We start from the raw sequence: 13,420 nt of genomic DNA, 5'->3' as shown, positions 1-13,420 counted from the left end.
ATTAAACCTTGTACAAGACGAATAAGAATTATTGATCCCGTATTTGGCACTGCAACAGTTCGAGAATAGTTTGTCGAAAAAAGTCTTTTACAGGTATCATGAAACGTTAAACGACAATTTCAATATGATGCTTCTGATAGAACTCATGAGCTGTGGAGTCAGATTGGGCTTATCGTTATACCTCGTACTAGTCGTAAGTAAATAAATTTATTTAGTATGTTGAACGTTGAGAATACTGTGTTGCAAGAATCTGTCTGTTAGTATACTTTAGAGTTTACTTCAGAATTTCTTACACAAATACAATGAATTTACGAGAATGCATAAACTGCGTAAACAAATCGTTACATAGAAACTGCATGGATATTTGAAAGATGCAGCTTATAATTCTAACTTCTGACAAAAGATTGAAAGGTTACGTTGATATAAATTAGTACGAAGCAATACATGTAAGACAGTCTATTCCCGACATTTTTCGTTGCTCGTTCTAGTTTTCAAAAACACTATTGAAATGATTTCGATATAAATCGATGTAACTTCCTGACAATATTTATGCGTCAGTTTTTATTTATATCATTTTTCAGAAACTCGACACTGACAAGGCAGCTTCAATAAATTTCGTCATTCACACCTTTGTTGTAGGTTCCTTTTTATTCGTGTATTCCTACGTAGGCGAACAAGTAGTATACGAGGTACGTACGGTAATCGTTTTGAAAAAATCGTGCAATTCTATAAATCGTGTTAATGGAAACCGTGTAATCGTATTAAAGAATTAAAGAAATTAAAGAAATTAAATTAAAGAAATACCGTGTAAAAGATTGTAATTCCATGAAAACATATAAAATTTGATTTTGTTGGCAAACTGTGTATTCTCGTGGCTTTCTTGTAACGATATTAACTCGATAATATACTTTAGTCCCAACAATTGGGTGACGCATTCTATAATATTCGCTGGATAGAAGTAGTCAGCCAGGAAAGAAAAGCGTTGTTAATGTGTATGATGAATGGACAAAAAATTATGTACATCACAGCTGGGAAATTTTATACATTTTCACTGTTCGGTTTTACCGAGGTGAGTACAACCTTTATCAAATAGCAATGTAGAGAGCAATAATAACGATGATACATTTCATGACGTGTTGCCATTATTGTTATGTGATACAATAAACATAAGATGCTTTGTTTTTGTCCATAAGTGTACATATATGTCTCGTAAGTTTAATTTTTCGTCGTCGATAATTTGTGAAGCTTCGTAGTTGGAAACACTTTATAAAAATTGTAAATATAATAAAAAAACACAACGAAACTCGACTTAAATTTAATTTACTTATGATTAAAAAAAGACCCGGTTCAATTAAAACTTAAAAAAAATGTAACAAAATATTAAAGTCGTTGTAACATTTTCAAACCGAGTTACGATAAACTTCTCCAATTAGACATATCTTCTATGAAGCACAGAAATACGATAACTTGTATTTGTACTGTTTGTGCGTGTCTCGATTAACTGTTAATTCGTTTGTGAAAGACATGAAAAAATACTCTCAACGATTTCTGTTCCGAACAGATTGTAAAATCTTCTATGGCGTGTTTCTCCATGCTACGGGCCGGAATGTAACAGTATGTTGTTATTACGATTATTTTCTAACCTTATGAGAAGTTGTGTCTTCTGGAATGTAATATACTGCGTACTAATAATTCACCAGCATACAGCAACCTAATATATTTTGTCTGCTGCAAAAAATAATAAAAAGAGCACGTAATGATGTATAGAAATGACCCATATTTATAGTGTATTAGTTCAAATTCAGCCTATTTTCCAGTAACCAAGATATGGATGCTTTGTTTTTATTATGAGTCGATCAATATTCTTGAATCGATGAATAGTGATCAGATAACTAGGTACATCTTGTTGTTTCTATTCATAAAAATTCAAGAGGACAATTCCAGTCTGTACAATACTTCCCCACCCCCTTTCCCTAATAAGCGTAGTATTTTTTGACAAACAAAATTCTTACATGGCATAGAACGGTGCATGAAAATAAAACAATGAGCACCAGATTATCTTCTGTAGTTTTCATTTCACATATTTGTAATCTGTAGATCACAAGCATATTAATCCACCCCCTAACCACTTCACACCAAGAAACAAAGACCTAGAATTATCGACTCAACGACTCGAGCTTGCCTATTACAAGCCAGAGTTGGGCAAATTTTATTTACATTTAACGAATTACAAATTTTATAGACTCACGAGTAGGAACAGCGATGTACTGATCGATGGTTCGTGTAGAGAAGCATGGTGGTTGTCCATCTCAACGCCATGCTTGACGAAATTATTCTACAGTTGCAGATAATAGTGATGGCGTGTCGTTTCGTCGCTGAAATAATAACAACAAATCGTTATTTTCTTTCTTATCTCTCACAGTTGGATACAAAGTGTAACAATACAGGAGAAAAAATAGAAATTCTCAGATAAAATGATCACAAACAAAAATCAATAAAATCAACATTCGAAACAATTGAAGAGTAAGAGGAAGAATTAATAAAATACAATAGTTATACAAAAATGGAAGGAACGACGAAACGTGTACAAATTTGGTAAGACTTACGTATTTAGAAAATTGAATCAAGTTTAAATGTGGTAGCACAGTGATTGCACTCGAAGCCACTATCGTATCCAATAATATCGGTGAAACTATCGATCGCAGAAATCTCGATTGCATCATGCTGGAATTCGTATGCAACATCGCGAATACATTTAATCCGCTAAAAATTAATTCCCGTCGAGCATCCAGCGTAAAGGCGAAACTAATCTTGCAGATTTCTCTTACTTTGATACGCCAGGTTTGGTTAATAAAAGTATCAGTTCGCGTACTGTTTCGAATACCAGATAAATATACATAGGTCGAGGAAACGACAGAACTTTTCAATAGATAATGCAACAATTTACAACATCACGTACATTTACCGATAAATGCGACGCTGTCTATGCGCTGAAGATATGAAGTAATATCTATAGTTATATACTAAGTTTGTGGAAAGAAACAGAATAGCCGATGGCAAATTGGTTACGGGGGCGTCGCACGGAGAAATTCAAGTGTCCTTCCTTCGTAGAGAAAATAATAATTCATGACAAGATCATTGCAAGAAATTATCGTTCATCGATTGATGTCAGCTAACCATGTTCCAACGAAATTCGCAGTCACGCGACCACTGTCTGAACTCAATAGTCGAGTAACACACGACAGAAAGTGATGAAAGTGAGAGGACAAATCGTTTCTATTGGGTTGTAACATACGAAATTCTTGATGAATTAAAAAAAAATAGCGGAATGGTAATTTCTTTGCACGTGGAGAATTTAAAAAATTGAATACAATCGAATCACTCTCCCTTTACGTAAATTTGTATAGAAATTCGTAGGCCAATTTCTACGCATTTTAGTACTAAAGAACAACGTTGAATAACATTTTGTTGAAAAATCCAACATGTTTTAAAACGATGATATAATGGCTTTGATAATGGTTCTGAATAGTTTTCGAAAAATTCGATTGTCCCATGTTACAACTCAGTACTGCCGTAGATCCATACATCTCGAAATTGTTTAAACAATTTGCACGTTGTAGGTTAAGGACGATCTCGTAATCAGAGACCCGCAACTTTTGAACGATAGAATTTTTCGGTGTACCGGTATCTGTCCCAAGAAACGCAATAAAATAATATTCACCTTCTCGGTGGTGTACTATACCGTGCACATAGTTTTAGGAATTTGGGATTTCATCGACTATATAGGCATTCAAGACCACATGGTGCACAACTTATTGGAAAGTATATTAACGATTTCGACGTTGTGCGGTATGCTGGTGGTAGCTAAACGGGGCGATGACTTGAAGACGATAATCGAAACGATGAGAGACGATATGAAAAGAGAAAAGCTGTACGATAACATCGAGGAGAAGCGTTTGTACTACTACTACAACTCCATCTCTTATAATTTCTGCAGATACGCCCCATTAGTCTCGTTTACTACAGTTGTACCGATGTATATCCGTCCTTTAATAGAAATGCATGGTTCTAAAGGAGGTATTCATTAATTAATAAATACTGGTATAAGGCCCCATACTTGATACTCGATATTCAGTAATCGTAAACGTTTCGAAAAGATCTATTCAATTGTTTCCTAAGAAAAGAAATACCCAAAATCTTAGTTTTAGCGGTTTACACAAATCTCCCCGCTTAAACATGTATTTCTTCGTATATTCTCACAGTTAATGGTAGCCTTGCTTATCGTCTGCCTTTCCGGAGTCATATGATATTCGACTACAGGACACCATCACGCTATGCAATAGTGTACGTCTACCAATTCTACTGGTGTATGTTACCGATGATCCATATAGCGGAAGTAGGTTTAATAGTCAACTTGGCTCTGCACTGCTGCGCGAAAGTATCGATACTCGCCCATCGTATACGAAATATTCAAGTGGATTCAACAAAATCATTCAAAGATGGCATCAGAAAAACAGTGATCATGCATTTGGAGGTGAGAGAGTAAGTACGTATTTCTGATGCGTTATTTTTTCATTTTTAATTACAATTAAAATTTTTTCGTGTACAATTTAATCGTTTATTAGACCTTGTACAAGACGAATTAGAATTATTATTGATCCCGTATTTGGCACTGCAACGGTTCGAGAATAGTTTGTCGAAAAAAAGTCTTTTACAGGTATTATGAGACATTAAACAACAATTTCAATATGATGCTTCTGATAGAACTCATGAGCTGTGGTGTCAGATTGAGCTTGTCGTTATACTTCGTACTAATCGTAAGTAAATAAATTTATTTAGTATGTAAAATGTTAAATTTACTGTGTTGCAAGAATGTCTGTTGGTATACTTTAGAGTTTACTTCAGAATTTATTACACAAGTAACATGAATCTATGAAAATGACTTCGTTGCTCGTTTTGGTTTTCTAAAACACTATTGAAATGATTTCGATATAAATCGTTGTAACTTCCTGACAATATATATGCGTTACTTTTTCAGAAACTCGACGTTGACATGGCAGCTTCAATAAATTTCATGATTCATACCTTTGTTGTTGGTGCCTATTTATACGTGTTTTCCTACATAGGCGAACAAGTAGTATACGAGGTACGTACGGGAATCGTTTTAAAAAAATCGTACAACTCTATATAAATCGTGTTAATCGAAACCGTGTAACTTCAAAATCGTCTTAAAACAATACCGTGCAAAAGATTCTAATTCCATGAAATGCTCGTGGCTTTATTGTAACGATATTAACTCGGTAATATACGTTAGTCCCAACAATTGGGTGACGCATTCTATAATGTTCGCTGGGTAGAAGTAAACAGCCAGGAAAGAAAAGCGTTGTTAATGTGTATGATGAATGGACAAAAAACGATGTACATCACTGCTGGGAAATTTTATACTTTTTCGCTGTTCGGTTTCACCGAGGTGAGTACAACCATTCTCAAATAGCAATTTAGAAAACGATAGTAACGATGGTATATTTCATGACGTGTTGCCATTCTTTTTATATGATGCTTGTATTTGTACTGTTTGTGTGTGTCTCGATTAACTATTAATTGGTTTTGTGAAAGACATAAAAAAATACTCTCAACGATTTCTGTTCCAAACAGATTGTAAAATCTTCTATGGCGTGTTTCTCCATGCTACGGGCCGGAATGTAACAGTATGTTGTTATTACAATTATTTTCTAATTGTATGAGAAGTTGTGTCTTCTGGAATATAGTATACTTCGTATTAATAATTCTTCAGCATACAGCAACCTAATATATTTTGTCTGCTGAAGAGAATAATAAAAAAAAACACTTAATGTTATACATCATTGATCCATATTTATAGTGTATTAGTTAAAATTCTGCCTATCCTCCAGTGACCAAGATATGGACGTCCTGTTTTTATCATGAGACAATCAATATTCTTGAATCGATGAACAGTGGTAAGGTAAGTAGGCACATCTTATTGTTTCTTTTCAGAAACATTCAAGAGGACAGTTGCAGTCTTCGCAATACTTCCTCACCTCCCTCCCCTTATAAGCGTAGTATTTTTTGACAAACAAAATTCTTTCATGCCATAGAACTGTGCATCAAAATAAAACAATGAGCACCAGATTATCTTCTGTAGTTTTCATTTCACATATTTGTAATCTGTAGATGACAAGCATACTAATTCACCCCCTAACTAATTCACACCAAGAGGCAAAGACCTAGAATTATCGACTCAACGACTCGAGCTTGCCTATTACAAGCCAGAGTTGGGCAAATTTTATTCACGTTTAACGAATACAACTTTTATAGACTCACGAGTAGGAGCAGCGACGTACTGATCGATGGTTCGTGTGGAGAAGCATGGTGGTTGTCCATCTCAACGCCATGCTTGACGACGTTATTCTACGGTTGCAGATAATAGTGATGGCGTGTCGTTTCGTCGCTGAAATAATAACAACAAATCGTTATTTTCTTTCTTATCTCTCACAGTTGGATACAAAGTGTAACAATACGGGAGAAAAAATAGAAATTCTCAGATAAAATGATCACAAACAAAAATCAATAAAATCAACATTCGAAACAAGTAAAGAGTAAGGGGAAGAATTAATAAAATACAATAGTTATACAAAAATGGAAAGAACGACGAAACGTGTACAAATTTGGTTATACTTACACATTTAGAAAATTGAATCAAGTTTATACAGGGTGTTCGGCCACCTGTAGCAAAAATTTTAATGAGCGATAGTAGAGGCCAAAATAAGACGAAAATCAAGAATACTAATTTGTTGGTGGAAGCTTTGTTAAAAAGTTATTAACGTTTAAAGTGCCGCCCTTGCTGAATTTTTTTCTCGAAAATGCGCAAGATTTCGGGGGTATGTCTATTCACCAAAAATGACTGTAATTGAACCCTACAACCGAAAATAATTTTTCCACAACGATTTGCAATTTTTTAATTTTCTCGAATAATTTCACACCTTCTCTATTTTTTTTCTCGAAAGTGGGCAGGAATTCGTGGGTATGTCTAATGACAAAAACTGATTGTAATTGACCCCCGCAACCGAAAATAATTTTTCCACAACGATTTGAAATTTGTTTTCTCCGTTGAAAAAAGGCACCTAATTGGATTTTCAGTAAGGAATTTTTTTCTCGAAAGTGCGTACGATTTCGGAGGTATGTGTAATAATAAAAAATGATTGTAATTGATCCCCGCAATCGAAAATAATTTTTTTAAAACGATTTGAAAAATTTTTTTTCGCCGAAAAATTTCAGCACCTACTCGATTTTTTTTCTCGAAAGTAGATAGGATTTCGGAGGTATGTGTACTCACCAAAAATGATTGTAGTTGACCCCCGCAACCGAAAATAATTTTTCCAGAACGATTTGAAATTTTTGAATTTAATTGTTAATAACTTTTTAACGAAGCTTCCATCAACAAATTAGTATTCATGATTTTCGTCTTATTTTGGCCTCTACTATCGCTCATTAAAATTTTTGCTAGAGGTGGCCGAACACCCTGTATATGGTAGCACAGTGATTGCACTCGAAGCCACTATCGTATCCAAAAATGTCGCGGAAACTATCGATCGCAGAAATCTTGATTGCACCATGCTGTAATTCGCGTGCAACATCGCAGATACATTTAATCCACTAAAAATTAATTCCCGTCGAGCCACCAGCGTGTAGGCGAAACTCATCTTGCAGATTTCTGTTACTTTTATACGCCAAGTTAGGTTACTAAAAGTACCAGTTCGCGTACTGTTTCGAATACCAGATAAATATGCATAGGTCGAAGAAACGACAGAACTTTTCAATAGATAATGCAACAATTTACAACATCACGTACATTTACCGATAAATGCGACGCAGTCTATGCGCTGAAGATATGAAGTAATATCTATAGTTATATACTAAGTTTGTGGAAGGAAACAGAATAGCCGATGACAAATTGGTTACGGCTGCGTCGCACGGGGGAATTGAAGTGTCCCTCCTTCGTAGAGAAAATAATAATTCATGACAAGATCATTGCAAGAAATTATCGTTCATCGATTGAAGTCAGCTAACAATGTTGGAACGAAATTCACAGTTACGCGATCACTGTCTGAACTCAATAGTCGAGTAACACACGCCAGAAAGTGATGAAAGTGGGAGAACAAATCTTTTCTATTGGGTTGTAACATACGGAATTCCTAATAAATTAACGTGAAAAGGGAGTATAATCAAATTGCTGTCCCCTTAGTAAATATTTAATCAGACGTGTTGGAAATTAAGAAATTTATTTTCTCGTAGAACGTCGTGTGTATATGAAAATAAATGCGAAATACTGAAAAGAGTAGATAGTTAAAATGCACGTAAAATCATTTGAAGGACAGTATCGAAAAATGGACATTTTTAACATTCGTCGGAACAGATATATTTCTACTTAGCATGTACTTATCTGCACATCTAGCTGAATCGAGGAAGAATAGTTTATTTTATAAGATCGATTTTCGATGAAGACATTGTAATAGACACACGTAAGCATTGAAATTCATAGTGAACACAAATCAATTAATGCCTTAAAAATATTTAATGGTATTTGAGTGGCTAAAGTGTATTCATGTCTTCTGTAAAAGGCTGTTGGGGGAGTCTGCTTCAATTTGATCTTTCTATTCATCGAAACCAGCGTCTTAACTTACATATATGATCGACAGAATACTCTGAAGCTCGTCTTAGTTGATAAGTTCTACATATGCAAGGATCACATTAAAGCTTCATTCTAAAATCAAAACACGCATTTTCCTATAACAATTTTACTTTTCGTTCTTCGAGAATTCATAAATCAGTCGTTTTCGATTACTGCAATTCATCCTACTGCGAACGGGGGGTTGTTACTCCTCCGTAGCAATAGTTCCACAATTTTTCGGTTTCGCTGGATACATAAACTTCCACTGTCTTCTCGACCAATTTTCTGGATTATTATTTCGAAAATAGAACGTCATCGAATGCATACGATAATAAAATACATTACACGAATGAATTGTGCTCGCTATAAATTTCAATATCAACGCGTACCTATTACAACTTTGTCATCATATTACAACGAAATAACTATTGTTATTCTTTGGATCGTACGAGTGCATGTTACGTAGAAATATCTTCTTTTCGTCGAATGCAAAAGAATGGCTCGACGTTGTCCTTTTCTTTGCACTTTATATTTCGTATCTCGATCTGACATAGTTTCGATAGTAACATGTCGATAACATAATTCTCTGTGTTCATAAAGAACATGTGTATAATTCGCAGTTCTTAGTAATTTACGAAGATCCAGTTGACGCATGTTACAACCCAATACGTCCGTGCATTTGTGCATCTCGATATCTTTCGAATAATGCAGTCTGTGCATTGTAGGCCAAAGACGATATACGAATCGAAGATCCACTCGTGGTGGTCGAAAAGATTTTTTCGTTGGGAGGTGTCTGGCCGCTGCATCGCGCTTACGCGCTATTTACGTTCGCGGTGGTGTACTATAGTCTGCACCTATTTATAGGATATTGGGATCTGACCGAGTGCATGGATGATATAGATCTGGCGGTGTTGAATGTTCTGGAAACTATGTTAATGACGTCGACGTATCTCGGTTTTCTCGTGGTGGCCAAGCGTAGCAATGAATTGAAGAACGTGATTATCAGTATGAGAAAAGAAATCGCTGATCAAAATTTAACCGAGAACGTCGAGGAGAAGCGTTTGTACTTCAGTTACAACAACATTTCGTGTAATATCAGCAAATACATGTCACTTGCATCGTTGTTCACAGTTACTTTGATGTATGCCCGTCCTTTTGTAGACTTGCTCGTTGCTTTTGATCCAGGTATTTCTTAATCAGTGTTATATACATTTTAAAGGTATTTCTTAAAAAAAGAATAGTCCTATAGAGGCGACTCAGCTAATAGAATGGAGTAAAGAAATAGTTCATGAACATTATGCTCAGAACGCCTAATTTTTTAGATAAATGATGTTGAAAATGGAGTCGAAATCTATTGTAATATTAGTCAACAGTTTATGTTGAGAAAGGTTCATTTTTGTTCACGAAAAATTAATTATCTGCATCGTTAATCTTTACACCTTGCATTGCTTTTTATCCTAAGTTGATCGTTACTTGACACTATTTATCTCACTAGTTATGCGTTTTTGTCATAATGGTTATGTAATGATTTTAACTAGAATATTAAAAAACATTTCGATTTTTCTTTACACAACAAATTTGCATGTATCGGCTTGTCCCATCGTTTTGAAACGCCCTGTATGTCTGCTAAATTTCGAGACGATCGAGTGGGTAGTACCTAAGATATACTGCCAACCAGTTTGAAGAATGTGGTTTCGAGAAAAACAAGTTTTAAGAAGTAATACGAGATACTTACGAATTTCCGTAATTAATCTGCAATTCCAGCTCGATGAGAGAACTAAGCCCTTCGTCTCTAATTAACTCGATTTTTCAACAGTTCTATTCAAAACCAGTTATTATACCGAAGGCACGTGTCTCTTTTTCGATCAAACAAGAAGAATTTGCATACTCCAGTCGCATTCAAGCTAAAGTGTTACGTCTTTGTTATTATTTTGTATTTCAACGCGTTGATAACGCGAAGAATATTCTTGAGACTTCGAATTCCCAGAAGATCCAACAAAAATCGAGCATCTTCGACTCAAATTAGAAAGATCGTTCCAAAGAAGTATAAAAAGTACAAATTTTCGGATCATTTTGATAGAGGCTGTAGTCACATATGTACTGAATGTGCACCTAAAATTTTAAGCCAATTGGTCAAGTGGATTTTGAGATATCATGGACACCGTTCTGTCTTCGTATCCCTGTAACAATTGACTAACGCATTCTTCAAATAGCCATAACTTTGTTAGTTTTAGGAGTTCAGGCCAAATTATGTACTTTAAGAAAATGCAAAAAATATCGATTCTTTCAAAGATTCGCACTAGAAATGCCCCTTAAGTATAAACATCTATTTCTTCGTATTTTCTCACAGGGAATAGTAGTACCATGCCATATCACCTGCCTTTTCGAGCTCACATCATCTTCGACTATAATTCACCCCGGCTCTATACACTCGTGTACGTGTATCAGTTTCCTCTTATGTACGTACCCCTGCTCCACGTAGCGGAAGTAGGTTTAATAGTCAACTTGACTCTGCATCTCTGCGCCAAATTATCAATACTCGTCTATCGTATTCGAAATATTCGAATAGACTCAACAAAATCATTTAAAGATGGCATCAAACAAACAGTGCTCATGCATTTGGAGCTGAAAGAGTAAGTACGTATGTATTTCTGATGCGTTGTTCTTTCATTTTTAATTGCAATTAAAATTTTGTCGCTGGCCAAGTTCAGGATCCAAAGTATCCACCGATATTTCTTTTTACAATTAACCGTTTATTAGATCTTGTACAAGACGAACAAGAATTATTATCGATCCAATATTTGGCACAGCAACAGTTCGAGAATAGTTTGTCGAAAAATAGTCTTTTACAGGTATTCGGAAACGTTAAACAACAATTTCAATATGATGCTTCTGATAGAACTCGTGAGCTGTGGTGTCAGATTGGGCCTATCGTTATACCTCGTACTAATCGTAAGTAAATAAATTTATTTAGTATGTGTCAGTATATTTTAGAATTTACACAAATAAAATGAATTTACGAGAATGTATAAACTGTATATAGAAATCGTTACATTCAATAGTTTTCGAAAACACTATTGAAATGATTTCGATATAGATCGTTGTAACTTCCTGACAATATTTATGAGTTACTTTTTATTTATATCACTTTTCAGAAACTCGACGTTGACAAAATCGCTACAATCAATTTCATCATTCACACCTTTGTTGTAGGTAGCTTTTTATACTTGTATTCCTACGTAGGCGAACAAGTAGTATACGAGGTACGTACGATAATCGTTTTAATAAATCGTGTTAATGGAAACCGTGTAATCGTATTAAAAAAATTCCGTGCAAACGATTGTAATTCCATGAAAACATATAAAATTCGATTTTTTTGACAAACTGTATATTTTCGTGGCTTTATTGTAACGATATTAACTCGATAATATACTTTAGTCCCAACAATTGAGTGACGCATTCTATGATATTCGCTGGTCAGATATTGAAGGCAACGAAAGAAAAGCGTTGATAATGTGTATGATGAATGGACAAAAAACGATGCACATCACGGCTGGGAAATTTTATACTTTTTCGCTGTTCGGTTTTACCGAGGTGAGTACAACCTTTCTCAAATAGCAATTTAGAGAGCAATAATACCGATGATACATTTCATGACGTGTTGCCATTCTTGTTATATGATACAATAAACATAAGATGCTTGGTTTTTGTCCATAAGTGTACCTATATGTCTCGTAAGCTTAATTTTTCGTCGTCGATAATTTGTGAAGCTTCGTAGTTGGAAACATTTTATGAAAATTGCAAATATAATAAATAAACACAACGAAACTCGAGTTAAATTTAATTTACTTATGATTAAAAAAAAACCCGGTTCAATTAAAACTTAAAAAAAATGTAACAAAATATTAAAGTCGTAACATTTTCAAACTGAGTTACGATAAACTTCTCCAATTAGACATATCTTCTATGAAGCATAGAAATACGATAACTTGTATTTGTACTGTTTGTGTGTGTCTCGATTAACTGTTAATTCGTTTGTGAAAGACATGAAAAAATACTCTCAACGATTTCTGTTCCGAACAGATTGTAAAATCTTCTATGGCGTGTTTCTCCATGCTACGGGCCGGAATGTAACAGTATGTTGTTATTACGATTATTTTCTAACCTTATGAGAAGTTGTGTCTTCTGGAATGTAATATACTGCGTACTAATAATTCACCAGCATACAGCAACCTAATATATTTTGTCTGCTGCAAAAAATAATAAAAAAAGCACGTAATGATGTATAGAAATGACCCATATTTATAGTGTATTAGTTCAAATTCAGCCTATTTTCCAGTAACCAAGATATGGATGCTTTGTTTTTATTATGAGTCGATCAATATTCTTGAATCGATGAATAGTGATCAGATAACTAGGTACATCTTGTTGTATCTATTCATAAAAATTCAAGAGGACAATTCCAGTCTGTACAATACTTCCCCACCCCCTTTCCCTAATAAGCGTAGTATTTTTTGACAAATAAAATTCTTACATGGCATAGAACGGTGCATAAAAATAAAACAATGAGCACCAGATTATCTTCTGCAGTTTTCATTTCACATATTTGTGATCCCTAGATCACAAGCATATTAATCCACCCCCTAACCACTTCACACCAAGAGACAAAGACCTAGAATTATCGACTCAACGACTCGAGCTTGCCTATTACAAGCCAGAGTTGGGCAAATT

At 34.7% G+C, this 13,420-nt stretch overlaps 2 protein-coding genes across 2 annotated transcripts; both read left to right on the top strand.

Moving 5' to 3' along the window:
* The first annotated feature begins 3,503 nt into the window (after nucleotides 1–3,503).
* LOC122404767 (odorant receptor 4-like) lies at nucleotides 3,504–6,075 on the top strand. The gene is made up of 7 exons (XM_043408991.1): nucleotides 3,504–3,518; nucleotides 3,621–4,077; nucleotides 4,263–4,542; nucleotides 4,718–4,817; nucleotides 5,039–5,146; nucleotides 5,315–5,470; nucleotides 6,016–6,075. The coding sequence occupies exons 1-7, from the start codon at nucleotides 3,504–3,506 to the stop codon at nucleotides 6,073–6,075; spliced, it is 1,176 nt and encodes a 391-aa protein (XP_043264926.1).
* A 3,501-nt stretch (nucleotides 6,076–9,576) lies between these two features.
* LOC122404766 (odorant receptor 45b-like) lies at nucleotides 9,577–12,823 on the top strand. Its single transcript, XM_043408990.1, has 6 exons — nucleotides 9,577–9,874; nucleotides 11,040–11,322; nucleotides 11,500–11,641; nucleotides 11,845–11,952; nucleotides 12,128–12,283; nucleotides 12,773–12,823. Exons 1-6 carry the CDS (start codon nucleotides 9,577–9,579, stop codon nucleotides 12,821–12,823), a joined length of 1,038 nt encoding a protein of 345 aa, XP_043264925.1.
* Nucleotides 12,824–13,420: the final 597 nt, after the last annotated feature.

This window comes from Colletes gigas, unplaced genomic scaffold (genome assembly GCF_013123115.1).
Source record: "Colletes gigas isolate AHSC1104 unplaced genomic scaffold, ASM1312311v1 Colletes_gigas_Sc00003, whole genome shotgun sequence".
In the NCBI taxonomy this organism is placed as follows: domain Eukaryota; kingdom Metazoa; phylum Arthropoda; class Insecta; order Hymenoptera; family Colletidae; genus Colletes; species Colletes gigas.
The sequence above is the reverse complement of the archived record's forward strand: the minus strand, read 5'-3'. Positions and strand labels throughout refer to the sequence as shown.